The sequence below is a fragment of the Lepidochelys kempii genome, chromosome 3, assembly GCF_965140265.1.
Source record: "Lepidochelys kempii isolate rLepKem1 chromosome 3, rLepKem1.hap2, whole genome shotgun sequence".
In the NCBI taxonomy this organism is placed as follows: Eukaryota; Metazoa; Chordata; order Testudines; family Cheloniidae; genus Lepidochelys; species Lepidochelys kempii.
In genome coordinates, this window is record NC_133258.1 from 206,386,541 (window position 1) to 206,401,511 (window position 14,971).

The 14,971-nt window shown below is 48.0% G+C and overlaps 1 protein-coding gene across 1 annotated transcript; it reads left to right on the plus strand.

Annotated features, from left to right (window-relative positions):
- Positions 1 to 2,680: 2,680 nt before the first annotated feature.
- Positions 2,681 to 13,464, plus strand: PAX1 (paired box 1). Its single transcript, XM_073336763.1, has 5 exons — positions 2,681 to 2,684; positions 3,164 to 3,793; positions 5,546 to 5,688; positions 6,466 to 6,676; positions 13,373 to 13,464. Exons 1-5 carry the CDS (start codon positions 2,681 to 2,683, stop codon positions 13,462 to 13,464), a joined length of 1,080 nt encoding a protein of 359 aa, XP_073192864.1.
- Positions 13,465 to 14,971: the final 1,507 nt, after the last annotated feature.

Consider the following 14,971-nt stretch of genomic DNA (forward strand, 5'->3'; position numbering starts at 1 on the left):
ATTCTATGCATCCGATGAAGTGGGCTTTAGCGCAGGAAAGTTTATGCTGAAATAAATTGGTTAGTCTCTAAGGTGCCACAAGTCCTCCTGTTCTTTTTGTGGATACAGAGGAACACGGCTGCTACTCTGAAACCTGATTATAATCTACCCTTTTAGGAGAGAGAGGGACATTATAAACTCAGACGCCAAATACCAACGAAAAGGGTCTGCACCCCGAGCGAAGAAGAAAACGTTGACCAGAGAACTGCACCAAGTCTGAATAAAACGGTCCGTTCTACTGTGAGCTGCCCTCAGACATGACCCGAGAGATTAATAGCGTAGTCATTAAAATAAATCCTAGGGAAAGGTTCTTTCTCAAATCCTCTGATTAGATTTGCCGAACCTTACTCTTTCGTTTGTTTTTCACAGCCTCTGGAGCAGCCAATGTCCCTGCCTCAAACTACACCGGGAAGCTAAACACTTTGCGAATGAGATTCTGACTTTCAACCCCTTGAATTAAATGTTTACATTGAAGTCAATTGAATTAAAATTCCTTTTAACCAAACCATGATTGGTGGCTTTAGTTTATTTCGTCCTGTTCTGATTAATTTCCCCCACTTTTAATCTCACCCCGGCATCGGGTTCACCGGCCAATATTTACTCTAACAATCTGTGTTCACACAACTTCTTATTTATCTAGGGTGGAAATATACCCCTACTCCATCGGGTCCCTGCTAACGATTCGTTCTTTCTCCTCGCGGTTCATTGCCCTAGACTCGAGATATCTAGATCGATACAAAGATTATATTTTCTTCAGTTGCGCTCTGTGTGTGTGTGTGGGGGGGGGGGTTCCTCCCCCATTGATCTGAAAGCTCCGATCGTGCATTCGTAATTTATTACTCCCCTTCGTATTAATTGACATATTAATATATGCTGCTTACTAGCTAACGATTCTTTTTGGTCAAGCAAGTCAAGGTAAAAGGGTCAGAGAAAGGCTGTTATCTTGCTCCGTCCTGATCTTTTCCAGCTGTGAGCCTCTGCAGGCAAAATAACTGCATCTGTTGTACACAGTACCTGAGAAATGGCACTTGCTGTTTCGTTAGTGGCCCTATTAAAAGCGCATCGGAGGAGTAAGCAGGACGCTAAAAGTGTGTTTGGTTCCGTGGAATTGTGGATTTAGATCGTTTCAGAACTCTTACATTACGGAACAGTTGGTTACCCTGGTTAGGCTCCGTATCAGGAGTCAAACAGGATTTATTGGCTTAAAAGTCATAAGTGCTGGTAAGAACCACACTGGAAATGATTCATAGATCCGGATTCTGTTTGCAAGCCCTTTCCAGTGCTAAGGAAACAGCCGGGAAATGGACTCTGAAAACCAGCGTAGCAATTAATCTGCTTTTGGAGATCTGACTTTGGTTTTGAAGAGCAATCTCCCAGCCTAATTAGCCTCTGCCATTTTCAAGGACAGATGGAAAACGGCAATATTTGGCTGTATCTTTTTGGAAACTCTCTCCATTATTTACCCATATCCCAACCGCAATAAGATGGGTGTGATGAATATTTTTAAATACAATAAAATAAAAGACGGGGTTCAGTGTGCATTCTGAAAACTATGTTCCCGAAGGGGCTCAAAGGAGCCTGAAGGCAACCAGGGTTTCTGACTCCTCCGTGAGAGTTCCAGCTTCACCGGCTGGATTTAACAGCCCCTTTGGCCAGGCACCATGAGACCTCCCTACTTCGATAGATTATTTCACACCCAGAACTGTCTCCACCCTACTGAACTGATGTCTCAAAACGACCTTCCTCGCAGCAGGTGATAATCGGGTTGAGACTGTAAATGGCTTGTGCCTCTTTATGTTGTAAAGGTCCCGTGCCGGTACCGCGCAGCCAGGCAAAGCCAGTTCAAGCCCTGGGAGTTTTGCCTGAGTGAGGACTGTGTGATCTGGGGACAGACACTGAACGTGACGGGGGGGAAGGGGGCGGCTTGATCCCCAAACGCTATCGATGGAGAGGCGCCGGCTGGCTGTAAAGGATCGGCCCCTCGGTAAGGCTAAAAATGAACCGGGTGTGATTCCTCGGTGTCACCTGGTTTTTAAAGAAATCGACTGCAAACACCTTCTTCCCTCCTCCCCACATGACCCTTAGCAAAAAGATTCCCGTCCCGGGGGAGAGGGGCTCTGGCAGAAGAATGGGGCTGGGGAGGGGAGCGAATCCAGCCTTGGGCAGCAAAGCCCCGCTCCAGACAGCTGTGTCGCTCGCCCTGTTGTTACAGGAGTAGTTGAGGGAGAGGAGGGCGGAAAGGGGGGGAAAGTCCCGCAGAAGAAGCAGCCCTCTGCCAGTTCGCAAGGCCGGGAACCAATGAAATGCCAACTCCGGCGTGACCACCGAGATTGACGTGGAAGACACGTCAAATTGATCTGAGCAAACGGCAGGCTCCTGGACGGGCTGATCCCCCCCCGATCGGATGAAGATCACTTTGGGCGTGAGTCCCCGGCCGCCTTTGAAAGTGTTCCGGCCGCAGCCGCGGAGAGACGGGCCCGGAGCAAGGGCAGCCCGCCGCGGCTGGGTTTGTCTCCGGAGGAGCCTGGCTGGTGCTCGCAGGCAGCCCCCCTCTATGCATCCGCGCCTGCCTCGGGGAAGAGGGAGCCCGCGGCTCGGCTAGCGAGCAGCTGATCGCGCACGGCGCGGGTCTCTGCGGGCGATGGGTAAGGCGCTGCAGGGGGGGGGTCTGATTTCTGCGAGGTGGGGGGATCCTTGGGAAGGAGAAAGCGGCCGGGCTGGGCGTCGGGCAGGCAGTTTCGCTTTGCTATCCCGAGCCAGCGCTGCAGCGGGGGAAGCCAAAGCCCCAGCCGGGGGAAGCGCACCCCCATCCCCACGCAGCGAGGCCTGGGGCGAAGCCTCCACTCGCTCCCCACACCCCGCTCCGGCACGGGCATGAAGGATAATAATCGCAATACTCCGCGTCGCGTCACAGACCCCGTCCTTCCCCCGACGCGGCCCCGGCCTTCCTTCGCGGGACCCAGTGCGCCCCTGGTGTGGGGCGCGGGGCTGTTTGGGAGGAGCTGGGGAACTGGGGCGCTCCATGTACCGTGCAGGGCGTAGACTGCCAGAATCTCTCTCTTCCCCTTGTCCCCTTTTATTTCTGAAATCTTGGGGTGCTAACCCTTCCTCCCCCCCTCGCTAGAGCAAACCTACGGCGAAGTGAACCAGCTGGGAGGCGTCTTTGTCAACGGGAGACCCCTGCCCAACGCCATCCGCTTGAGGATCGTGGAGCTGGCCCAGCTCGGGATCCGACCCTGCGACATCAGCCGCCAGCTGCGGGTCTCTCACGGCTGCGTGAGTAAAATCCTGGCCCGCTACAACGAGACGGGCTCGATCTTACCCGGAGCCATCGGCGGGAGCAAGCCGCGGGTCACCACCCCCAACGTGGTGAAGCACATCCGAGACTACAAGCAAGGCGACCCGGGGATCTTCGCGTGGGAGATCCGAGACCGGCTGCTGGCGGACGGGGTGTGTGACAAGTACAACGTGCCCTCCGTCAGCTCCATCAGCAGGATTTTACGGAACAAAATCGGGAACCTCTCCCAGCCCAACCCCTACGACAGCACCAAGCAGCCTCCCCCCCAGCCAACGCTGCCCTATAACCACATTTACCAGTACCCCTACCCCAACCCCATGGCCTCCTCTGGGACCAAAATGGGCCATCATCCGGGCGTGCCGGTCACAGCTGGACATGTCAGTATCCCCAGATCCTGGCCCTCGGCGCATTCGGTCAGCAACATCCTCGGTATCCGGACCTTCATGGAGCAAACAGGTCAGCGAGTGCAGCTTCGCCCACTCGCACTGCAGTGGGCGCTGGGTTTGGTTGGTTGGGGTTTTTCTACCTCCCAGGGGCCCAAAGAGACCCATGGTTTGGGGTGCTTGCATATTGGGGTGCTTGGGTTTTTTTAGCAGGTGGGTGCTCAGCGCTTTTCGAACACCAGCCCCCCTTGTTGGGCACCCAGAAACGTAGGCACCTAAAATCACGCGTGGCTTTTGCAAAATCACTTTTAACCATATATAAACAAGGGCGGAACAATGGCTGAAAGAGCTGCGTAAATAACCCGGTGCATTTAGGGCGGATCTGATGGGCCAGCTGGAGCAAAACAACCGACATCTTGAACTTTTTATGAAAAATGTGGAAAATATTTTCGTGGGGATGAGAGATTGCCCGTCACACATGCAGAGCTCTGAGTTCCACTCACCCCCTCTCCAAAAAACCAAGCCCAGCACATTCAGATCTCGATTCCCTTTTGCCAGATCTAAGCAAATGTCTCAGACATTCACCTGATTCGTTGCCAGAAATTTGCCTGCCCTCTTAGCGCTTTTAAAAGAACTTTCTTCTACAATCCTTCTTTGCTAGAAAATACAAAATATAGTGTAACTGGCACACTAGCTAGAATGCATCCTTCAGTAGTGATCAAAACAGCTGATTACTATCAACACTATATATACCAGGCAGATCTTTGGCTGGCAAATTGGATCGTGGTCAGGGTTTTTAAAATTTCTCTGTCAAGCTTTATTTATACAAAGCCGAGTTGAATAAATTAATACCCGGTTCCACTTTTGTTCTGAACAAGTCGTTTGGGGGAAATGCCCTACTTTGATCCTTTCAAATGCTAGAGGTAAATAAATCAACCGCATGCGTTTCTGTCTATGAATTATACCTTTTAAATTATAAGAAAGCCTAAAAGTTTCCTAGTGCAACAGACAGACCTTTTGGGGGAGGAGAATGTGTTTCAGCTGAATTGTAAGCAAGGCTGGTCATAATTTAGACCGTCAGAGTTCGTGTTTTATGCTCCCCCAGACTCTTTTGACTTTGTACACAGTTTTCATAAGCAGGCAGGCCAATTTGAGAAGCTAACCTATTGCCCCGGGTTCCTGCTAACGTTTGCGTGAGGGATTGTCACCATGAAGTGAGCTGTAGCTCAGGAAAGCTTATGCTCAAATAAATTGGTTAGTCTCTAAGGTGCCACAAGTCCTCCTTTTCTGTTTATAAAGCGGGCTCCCGAATGCGTATTCGCTTCGGATTCAGGCACATTCTGGAGCCAGAAAGAATTTTCAGTCTGAAAACGTTTCCCAAATCTGGATTCTGTTTTGTAGCCTCTGGACGATGCTGTTTGAATAGGGACATCAGAGTTTTCTGTTAAAGGCCAGGATCTCTATCAGATCATTCTCGATCGCAATTTTGAATGATTCTCATACAAAGCTCCACCCCCAATTGGCCCGTGTCGAAAATGCCACCCAGACAGTGCGATTTTTAGCCGGCTCGAAGGTGCCCAGTGACCAGGCTGACTTGAGCGAAAACGAAATAAAGCCTGACTCGATGCTGAGCTCATTGAAACCAAGGGCAAAACCCCTTGCTGCCTTCGTCCCGGAGCAAGACTGGGGCCCTGCGTGGCTTTTCACAGCGCTTAAAGATCCCGGGTTATGGGATAGGACAGCAAGGGGGGTGGCTAGGTTGCATGGTTCTAGGGAGAGTCTGAATGCGGATCAGTACATCTCCTGCAATCTGTTCCCATCCCAGGGCCTCTGGCTGGGACAGAGGGGTCTGCCTACCCACCCAAAATGGAAGACTGGCCTAGTGTGAACAGAACGGCCTTCCCTCCCGCCCAGGCAGCCAATGGGATTGATAAAGCTGCAATGGAAGCGGACATTAAGTACCCCCAGGTAACATCTTCCAGCCAGGCGTTTGCAGCTGGGGGACGGGGGGTGGGGGAGAGATAGCCGTGAAGAAAACGCTTGGCTTGTGTGTGTGTGTGGGGGGGGGATTTGGGGATCACCCCTTGAAGGAAGATTAAGAGTTCCAGTTGGGAAAATCGCGAGCCGAGGCTGTGAAAATGCGGGTGCAGTTCATAACTTTACATTTAACACACCAGATTGTGTGTGTACGCAGGCGTACACCAGAGCATAAACACAACCGGGGATGCCTTAAAGGAATCCGTTTGGGTTGAACAATTTGTTTTGTATCACCTCAGCTCAGAATCGGTGTGTATTTACACGGGCAGACCTAGGCGTGTGTATCCCCCCGCTGTCTGATGCATTGAATGTGTCCATTGTAAGTGCATCAATATTTTCACAGCCCCAGCTGGGGATTTCCTCCGGTTTTGTTGCCGTTGTAATTCAACGTTCCCCTCGCTTTTCTGTCCCCGCCTCCCCGTTCTCTCGGTTAGTCGAAGAAATCGAATCCACCCGGTTCCCGGAATCGAAGGGGGGACGGGGGCTGATTTCAGTCTCCACGTAAAAAGGCGAACCGGAGCAGGGGATGTGCTCGGCGAGGCCCGGGGGTTGCAGACACTGGAGCTGTGTCCATGGAGAGGCAGATGTGCAACCTTCCCGGGGACGAGGGCGGGCCGCACCTTACGATCCCGTTCCGGCCTCAGGCCCCTAGCAGAAGCCGGGAGTCTGTAATGCCTGTAACAGCCTGTCTCCCGCTTCTCTTCGCAGCCTGCCCCTGGCCTTTCCAGCTTCCTCCCAGCCTGCGCCTACCCCTCTTCCAACCAGCACGGGGTTTACGCTGGCCCCGGGGCGGGCTACATCACCCCCGGCCACCACTGGCAGGCGCAAAGCAGCCCCCTGGCGCACCACGGGCCCGGAGTGACGGTCCCCGGAGGAGAGCTGGGCACCGCCATGGCCTTCAAGCATCCCGCCCGAGAAGGTAAAGCCCAGGAGCGCGGGGAGCCGGGGGGGGGGGGATGCGGATCGCACCCAGGCTGGGTGGGTGGGGAGGGAGGTAAATCTTAGTGACCTGCCTGGTGACCTGAGCAATGTATCCTTCGCTTCTGGCCGGCCCGGCGGCTGGGAAAGTCTCCCTGCCCTCGCCGAGGGGCCTGTGGAGGCAGGAGGTGTTCCCTCGCCCGCGCCCACGCCGGCTGGGGTCCTTTGGCACCAGCCACTTTCCTCTCCGCAGCCACACAGGTGGCCGAGTCTCCCCAGCCACTTACACACCGCAGGAGACACACGCTGGCGTGTCTGTCCCTGCAGTGATTTACGGAGGCCTGAGCTCTGCGCTGCTTGGGAGGGGGCTCGGTCACCACCAACCACAGACCACTTCAGAAACCGTGGGAACGGGCTGCTCCATGGCACGCATGATGTGTGGAGAGATACCTGGAGGAAGTGTACATATGTATGCCTGTAATAAAGAGAGAGCTGCAGGGAACATTCCCACGTTTCTAAACACTGCTCTGTGCTTTAGTAGTTATATAACCTCCTCCGAATGAATTGCGGGGTACAGCAATGATATCCCTCAATCAATCCTTGGACAGACACATTGGTCTCTTATTTATAGTATAATAATATCAAAATAATATTTTGTTCCATATATATACGTGAAATATATAGAGCTGTATGGATATTCCCATGTTTATTAAAAATGCTCTGTTTGCAGTTATATAACATCCTCAGAATTTATATTATATATAGAGAGAGAGATTAGATATATTCACTATATAGCTACAATAGAACATGCCTCCGTTTAATATATATATTTATAGTCTATTACACTATATAGCTATAATGGAATATGTCTGTGTTTATATATATATATATAACAGGCATTTCTATTATAGCTATAAAGTGTCATACACAATTATATATGTGTATATAATACAATATATATATATATATATAATAGCTATAATAGAAATGCCTGTTATATATATATATATATATTACACACACACATATATAATTGTGTATGACACTTTACAGCTATAAAAGAACATACTTGTGTGTGTATATATATAATATGAACACACATATATAATTGTATTTCACATACATGTGTGTACATAGAATTTGTAAAATCAAATGAAATATAGAACGTTTAAAATTTAGATATAAAATTATTCTGTGGAAGAGAATATATAAAAAGACCATCTCTCTCTCTCTCTCTCTCTCTCTCTCTGTTTTACAGCTGCACACACACATATATAATTGTATTTCACGCACACACGTTTATATAGAATTTGTAAAATTACATGTAATATAGAACTTTTAACATGAATAGATACAATTAGCCTGTGGAGGAGAATTAGTCTCTCTCTCTCTCTCTCTCTCTCTCTCTCTCTCTCTCTCTGCCTGGGAAGCAGACTTCTACACGATTTCATAGATGCAGGATCGGGCCCTAAACTATCCGATTTGTCATTTCTCAGTTGTGCCCATGGAGGGCCGGCCCCGCAGGTCTAGTGTCTTTCCACTGACTTCAGCCGGAGCTGGATCGGCCCTTGGACTTTAGTATTCTGGAGGGTGGAAAGCTCAAAGACGATGTGGAGGAATTACTTAATCTTTCGTTTGTATTCACGTTAAAAAAAGTGCAAATAGAGATAATGCCCCTTTCCATGCGCTTATCTGGAGGTGGGCAGCACTGAGCGGGAGCCAGTATTTGATAGGAAACAAATTATACGTAGCAGGCGCTAGGGCTGGGGTAATTTGTAAGCTGTGGGTTATGATCCTTTCCCATCAAATAAACCCCTTGCAGAATGCCGCTGGATAGTCACTGCAGTGTCCTGCCTCAAACCAGCTACAGTCTGCTGGTTACTAAACCGAAAAGGTGGTTTAAGTCCTAGCACTTCTAAACTTTTATGGAAATCTGAAAATACATGAAGAAGGTCCCCCCCCCAGCCCCCAAGAAGCACCTAAAATAATTGCCGGTTATGTCCTTGCGAACATATCTGCTAGTCCAGAATTGTACAACCCTTGCGTTTAACACGTTTCATATCTGTGACCAGTAAAAACATAAAGATTCAACGTGGAAACCATTTCCCCCCTCTTAATGTTCAATCGTGGGAGATGGAAATCTCAGAGGAAGCAGAAAGATCTGGGGCAAACATCCAGCTTTTAATTCTTTAAAACAAGGATCTCTTTCTTAGAGGTAATTATCTGTGCCTGGAGTGTGCATTGTGTGTAATGAAACAGAAAAGAAATGACCCAGTGATGTTCGGTATCATATAATAAATACAGCGAAGTGACAGAGGTTGAGCATTAGAGACCTTCGTTTTTAGTAATAATAATTTTAGCCATATTAAATAAGTATTTTTCCTGGATACCTCCGACCATAAATCTTGCAGAAGTGCTGGTGGATAATCCAGATCTAAGAAAGACACACTCATTCGAGGAAAATGACTAACATTATAAATCGCTTATACTAGTTATTTCCCCCCCTCGGGGAGTATTTAAAGTAATACACCCTAGGAGTATAATAAGCGATCACATGTTTCTGATGTGAACCCGTCTCTATACTGTAGTATATTTTTTAACGGTGAACATTTGTTCTTCTGTTAATCACATTGGTCCATTTGGGGACGTTTTATTTCTTTGATATGCGGTTTCATTTAAAAAATGTCAGGTTTCAGAGCAGCAGCCGGGTTAGTCTGTATCCGCAAAAAGAACAGGAGGACTTGTGGCCCTTAGAGACTAACCAATTTATTAGAGCATAAGCTTTCGTGAGCTACAGCTCCAGCCCACGAAAGCTCATGCTCAAATAAATGTGTTAATCTCTAAGGAGCCACAAGTCCTCCTTTTCAAATGCTAACTCATCTCTTCTGCTTCCATTCTTTGCCCCCCTTCTGCGTTGTTCACTAGCATGCGTCTAGTCTTTTTCACATTTGCAATTCATTTTCCACTTATCAGCTAATTTATGTGTGACTGTTTTAATATACGACCCTTCACCGTTTTTGCCTAACTCATGTAGCCTTCTGAGAGTTGCAGCTTCATTATTACCGCTAACAACGAGTGGTTGTGTACAATAAGGGATAACAATTAATAGCCATAAAAGGATTTTAGAAAGAAAGAAAGAAAGAAAGAAAGAAAGAAAGAAAGAAAGAAAGAAAGAAAGAAAGAAAGAAAGAAAGAAAGAAAGAAAGAAAGAAAGAAAGAAAGAAAGAAAGAAAGAAAGAAGAATTTTGTTAAATATCTATGCACATTCTAGTTTGACTAATTTTTTGGTCCATTATCATCTATCTATCCCCGTAAACCCTATCTATCTATCTATCTATCTATCTATCTATCTATCTATCTATCTATCTATCTATCTATCTATCTATCTATCTATCAAATGTATTGTTTACCAAAATACAGTATGTGTGTGTGTGTGAGAGAGAGAGAGAGAGAGAGATAACCCTTCAATTTTAATAAAAAAGTCCGAGGAACTCTTTGAACAACTCAGAACTGAGAGTATAAAAACCATCCCTGCACTATTACCTTGGGAAAGCATAGCTTCCTCTAGCTCATGTGCGTTATTTGACTGGATAAGTGATGATTGTCTCCGATAACTCAGCGGTGTGAGATGTGTCTATGTAGACACACGCGGGCTCTGATACTCAAGGCCCCCCCCCCAGCCACCCCCTTTAACCCATCAAACAACATTCACTCATCTAAACGGCGCGCGGGCACCTAGTCCATTTCGTATAGTCTCAAGCTAGCGGCGACAAAGAAAGTTTCATTTTACCTTGTACAGCCGGTGTAATCGTACTAAACCCGGTACATAAAACAAATCCCAAGTAATAATTGACAAGGAAGTAGATTCATTTATGGACAGATTTTCTAACATAATAATAATAATCAACGAGTGCTCAGCACCTTGGAAAAAAATCACCATTAAAGAATTTGGTTAAACCTTTTATTTGATCCTAATGAAACCCCAGGAACTCGATGGCCTAGGAAGCCTACCAGGGACCGGAAGGAATAGTGAAAGATCTGGGCACCTCCGACCCTGTATAAACAGGCGAAGGAGGAGACAAGTATGATTTGATCACAATTAACTTACAGGAATTTCCCATGCAAGGATCCATAAATCTTACTCATAGTTTATAGATTTTCTTCTTTTAAAAGACCCATTTGCATTTGCTCAAGTTCTTATTACCTGTGTATTTATTTTGTTCCCGTTCCAGAAATAGGAACTATCCATTGTCAAAGCCCACTCCACCCTGATCTAAGCCTCTTAGGTGCGTCCCAGAGCTACTGTGAAGTTAAATCCGCATCATTACAATCAGTTTTACCCACTTCGACATTTCCTCCCCCAGTTACAGCTCTGCGGCCCCGTTTTCCGACCACTCTAATTGCATACCCCGGTAGAGATCATTCATTGCCATTGAAATCTGACTGCAAAAGCCGCCTTCGGCTACGTTTGTGAACGAGATGGCTCCTCACGGGACAGGACTGGGTCTGCATAATGATTTTGCAACGATAATTTACCCTTCGCACTCAGGACAGCTTTTGCACATGTGTGTGGGGGGGGGTGTAGCAATTTGTTAAGCCGGCCAATTCTCCCCACGCTTAAACTCCACATAAAAGATCACAGGGTGTCATGGGCAAAGCGTGCTTCGAAACTGCCATCTGCAGCGACGCCCACCCCCAACTCAGCGAGGGTGGTGTCATTTTCTTGCAGAGGTCGGTCCGTCTTTGGGCTGCGCAGCGACTGGGGGAATACCTACCGGTCAAAATAACCCAAACGTTGCCTTAAACCAAAGACATCGCAGCGCCTTTACCTCGAGCGTCTAAACGGATGCATGCAACGCCCTCGCAAAGCCGAACCGCTGGGTTGATTTAGGGCCCGATCCCGCTCGCCTTCTGAGTGTAAACTAGCTTTAGCGAGCACGTACATCGCAAGGGGCGCTTAAAGCCAGGGAAGCCGAGGGGCTGACAGCGATATCCCCTGGTTTAGACCTGTGGTAGATTGCCTAGATTCGGGTCTTTCTCTTTCTCTCTCTTTCAATACATACCTGTCTCTGGGGGGTCACCTGTAATGCTTGGGGCCCGATCTTGCTTGTTTCAGCCAGATTGAGTCCGGAAAATGGATGCGTTTTGCAAAATAAAATAAAATAAAATAAAATAAAATAAAGACCCCCCCACACACACACACTTACACACCCGCAAAGCGGCACCAGACTGCAGTAGCCCCGCGGCCGATCTGACTCTACTTCCCTGCCCTGAAGGGAGCATTTCATATCTAGCCACTGGGCCCTTTAGGAAGGGAATGTGTCTTGTGACTAGCGTCCATTCGCACGCCCAGCACAGCCGGGGGGACCCTGGCTCGGGCTCCAAGCCTCTGGCGTGCGCGAAATCGCAGCGAATTAAAACAAGCCCTCGCTGCCTTGAGCCGGGAGGGGGAACATGGCGCAGTTGGGAAAGGGGGGGGAAAGCAAATCCCCTCTCGTCCCTCCAGACGGGAAGGGCTCTGGCGTCCCCCCCGCCCAGCCCTGCAGCTGGTTCCTCGGGCTGCGAGAAGCCAGGCGCTGCCGGCGCGTTGGGTGCGATATCTAATACAGATGTGTGCGGCGAGAGGGGAAGTGAAGTGGATTTAAAATGCACAAGTACAGCGCGCAACCGGGAAGGGACCCCCCCCGCACTCACCCCAAAAGGACCACGGAGGTAGAGCTTTAAGACAAGAAGAACCGCCCCCCCCCCCCCAATCCTTGCAGGCGATTCCTCCATCGGAGGTGGGGAAGGAGCTCACTTGCTTCTAAAATGATTGTGCCTCCCTAGGCAAATAGGCAGCAATCGGCTTAAGGTCGGTCACTGACATAGTCCCTGACAAAGCTGGGGTCCCTTCCCGAAGCCCCCCCCCCCCCGCCGCCGCCCCCAATAGCCAGGAAGGGTTAAAGAGCGTGTGTCCCTGGGGTTGAGCAAAATCTCCGAGGCGGATGTTTGCAACTATCAACCGGGAAGAAGGCTAGTCAGAAACACGGATTAAACCAGGAACGGGCTTCATTCGGTGCACACGAGCTTGTGTTTCCCAAGAAACAGGATGGCAGCCCGATTCGCCTTGGGGGGGAAATTGCTCTCTTCTTTCAGATGGGCTGTGCTTCCAAGGGTCGGTTATTTCAAGCCCGGAGGCTTCAGCTATTGCTAGTGAAATTATTCGACGAAAGATCTTGGGAGGAGACTAGTCACTGCTTCAGGGCAGAAAATGTCTTGCTTGCAGTGAAAGGGAAAGGTTCTTAGAGGATTTTTTTTTTTTTTTTTTAATGAGTAGCGACTATTGCTCAACAAGTGTGAATGGGAAATTAACATGGCAGATTCTTTGGGCCATAGGTGAGTAAACATACTGGGAGTGTCAAGCAAAGCTAATCATAGAATATCAGGGTTGGAAGGGACCTCAGGAGGTCATCTCGTCCAACCCCCTGCTCAAAGCAGGGCCAATCCCCAATTTTTGCCCCAAATGGCCCCCTCAAGGATTGAGCTCACAACCCCCGGTTTAGCAGGCCAATGCTCAAACCACTGAGCTATCCCTCCCCCATCAGGTTCCATAAGAAGTCTCAGTCTGATGCCATATAATGAAACAAACAGAGGTGTTACTGTCTATGTATTAGGAGTATGCCAACCTACTTGCTTCTCTTTCTTTCCCTTGCTACAGTTGTGGACAGAAAACCTTCCAGTCCTGTAGGCAAACCTCAAGAAACCCTAAATAATATACATGGACTTTCTATCCCAGCCTCATCTTCCTAGAGCTTGCAGTGAATCATCCCAGACAGACAGACAGAGAGAGAGAGAGAGAGAGAGTTTTGGATCAAACACCTGCAACTTCGAAAATGAAACAGAATCTAGAAGCACAACTGCATTCAAAGAGGTGCCTTTGGAGAGGAAGAGGCTGTATTTGAAAGAAGCCCAGGCAATAAAAAGAGACAATGACTTTTTAATGCACAAGTGAATGAGATCTGGACATTCATTGACCCTGTGCCTTGAATGAGTGATTTCCTCAGTCAAGTTGGAAAGTGATGATGGGAGAGAATTATTCTCTTTCTTTCTTTCTTTCTTTCTTTCTTTCTTTCTTTCTTTCTTTCTTTCTTTCTTTCTTTCTTTCTTTCTTTCTTTCTTTCTTTCTTTCACACAAGAGACCTCTGGATATAAAGCAGTCACAGATTTTTCACGACCTACTACCACTGTTCATTGCTTACAATGCCATAGACTTTATTCTGATGTCTCTAGAGAAGAGGATTCATTCAGTGTCTCCAAGACCTTAGCCCAAGGATCTGTGCTCTGAACTGGTTTCTGCCCGTGGATAATGTCTCTCTCCCAGACTGTAAATGGACAAATATGCAGCAACATTTTATGATATATTTTTATAATAACAAACCTTAATAAAAAGTGACTACAACCGATGTGCATGTTTGGATTCCTTCCCTGGGGCCCGTGTCTTCTCTTTGCATAGCAGCAGACCGTGGCCTCTAGTCATGCAGTTCTCCTCCAATCCACCGGAGCCTCAAGTACCCTATTTCTGCTTCTCCTGAAGAAGCTTCACCAAAAATGACATCTTCCCATGCCCTTTGTCCAATGTGCTGCTGGAAGCAGCTAGCTGTTAGACTCTTTCTGGGGCCAGTTCTAGACTGTCTCTCTAAAATGAGTCTCTTTGCATTCATTGTAAGGATGATTGTGTGGTTAAAAGGACTGGACTGGGACTCAGGAGACCTACATTCATTTCTAAGCGCTGCAGCCAGCTCTGTGAGTGGCTATGGGCAGGTCACTCAATCTCCCTGGGCCTCAATTCACCATCTGTAAACCTGGGATAATAATATTTCCGTTGAGTTGTCTATTTAAATTGCATGCTCTTTGAGGAAAAGGCTGTTTCTTACAGTGTGTTTGTACAGGGCCTACCTCAAAGAGGCCATAAGTGTGGCTGGAGTCACTAGGTGCTGCCCTAATACATATAACAACCCTAAGGAAGAACTGAGTTCCAAATGGAGATTACAGAAGGTTGCAAAACCTGGGAGACCTTTGCTGACCTTGCACTTGAGTATAAAGCTTAGGGAGAGAAAAGAAAAAGTATTTTAAATAGGGGAGAGCTCTGCCAGGCTCACATACTCATTGCACTAAACAGACTATAGTTAAAAGAGAGGAGGCCAAGTGGAAGGCAATGAAATTACATCAGAGAAGGATCTGGACTCCCTGAATTCAGTTAAATATATCTTAATGGCCATCAGACCTTCTGAAATTGATCACTATTGGCCATATTTAG

What these genes read in the sequence shown, in the direction of transcription:
- PAX1 (XM_073336763.1), top strand. An exon ending in GACCTTCATGGAGCAAACAG is followed by an intron (nt 3,794 to 5,545) that starts GTCAGCGAGTGC and finishes TTCCCATCCCAG; the next exon opens with GGCCTCTGGCTGGGACAGAG. An exon ending in CAAGCATCCCGCCCGAGAAG is followed by an intron (nt 6,677 to 13,372) that starts GTAAAGCCCAGG and finishes CCCTTGCTACAG; the next exon opens with TTGTGGACAGAAAACCTTCC.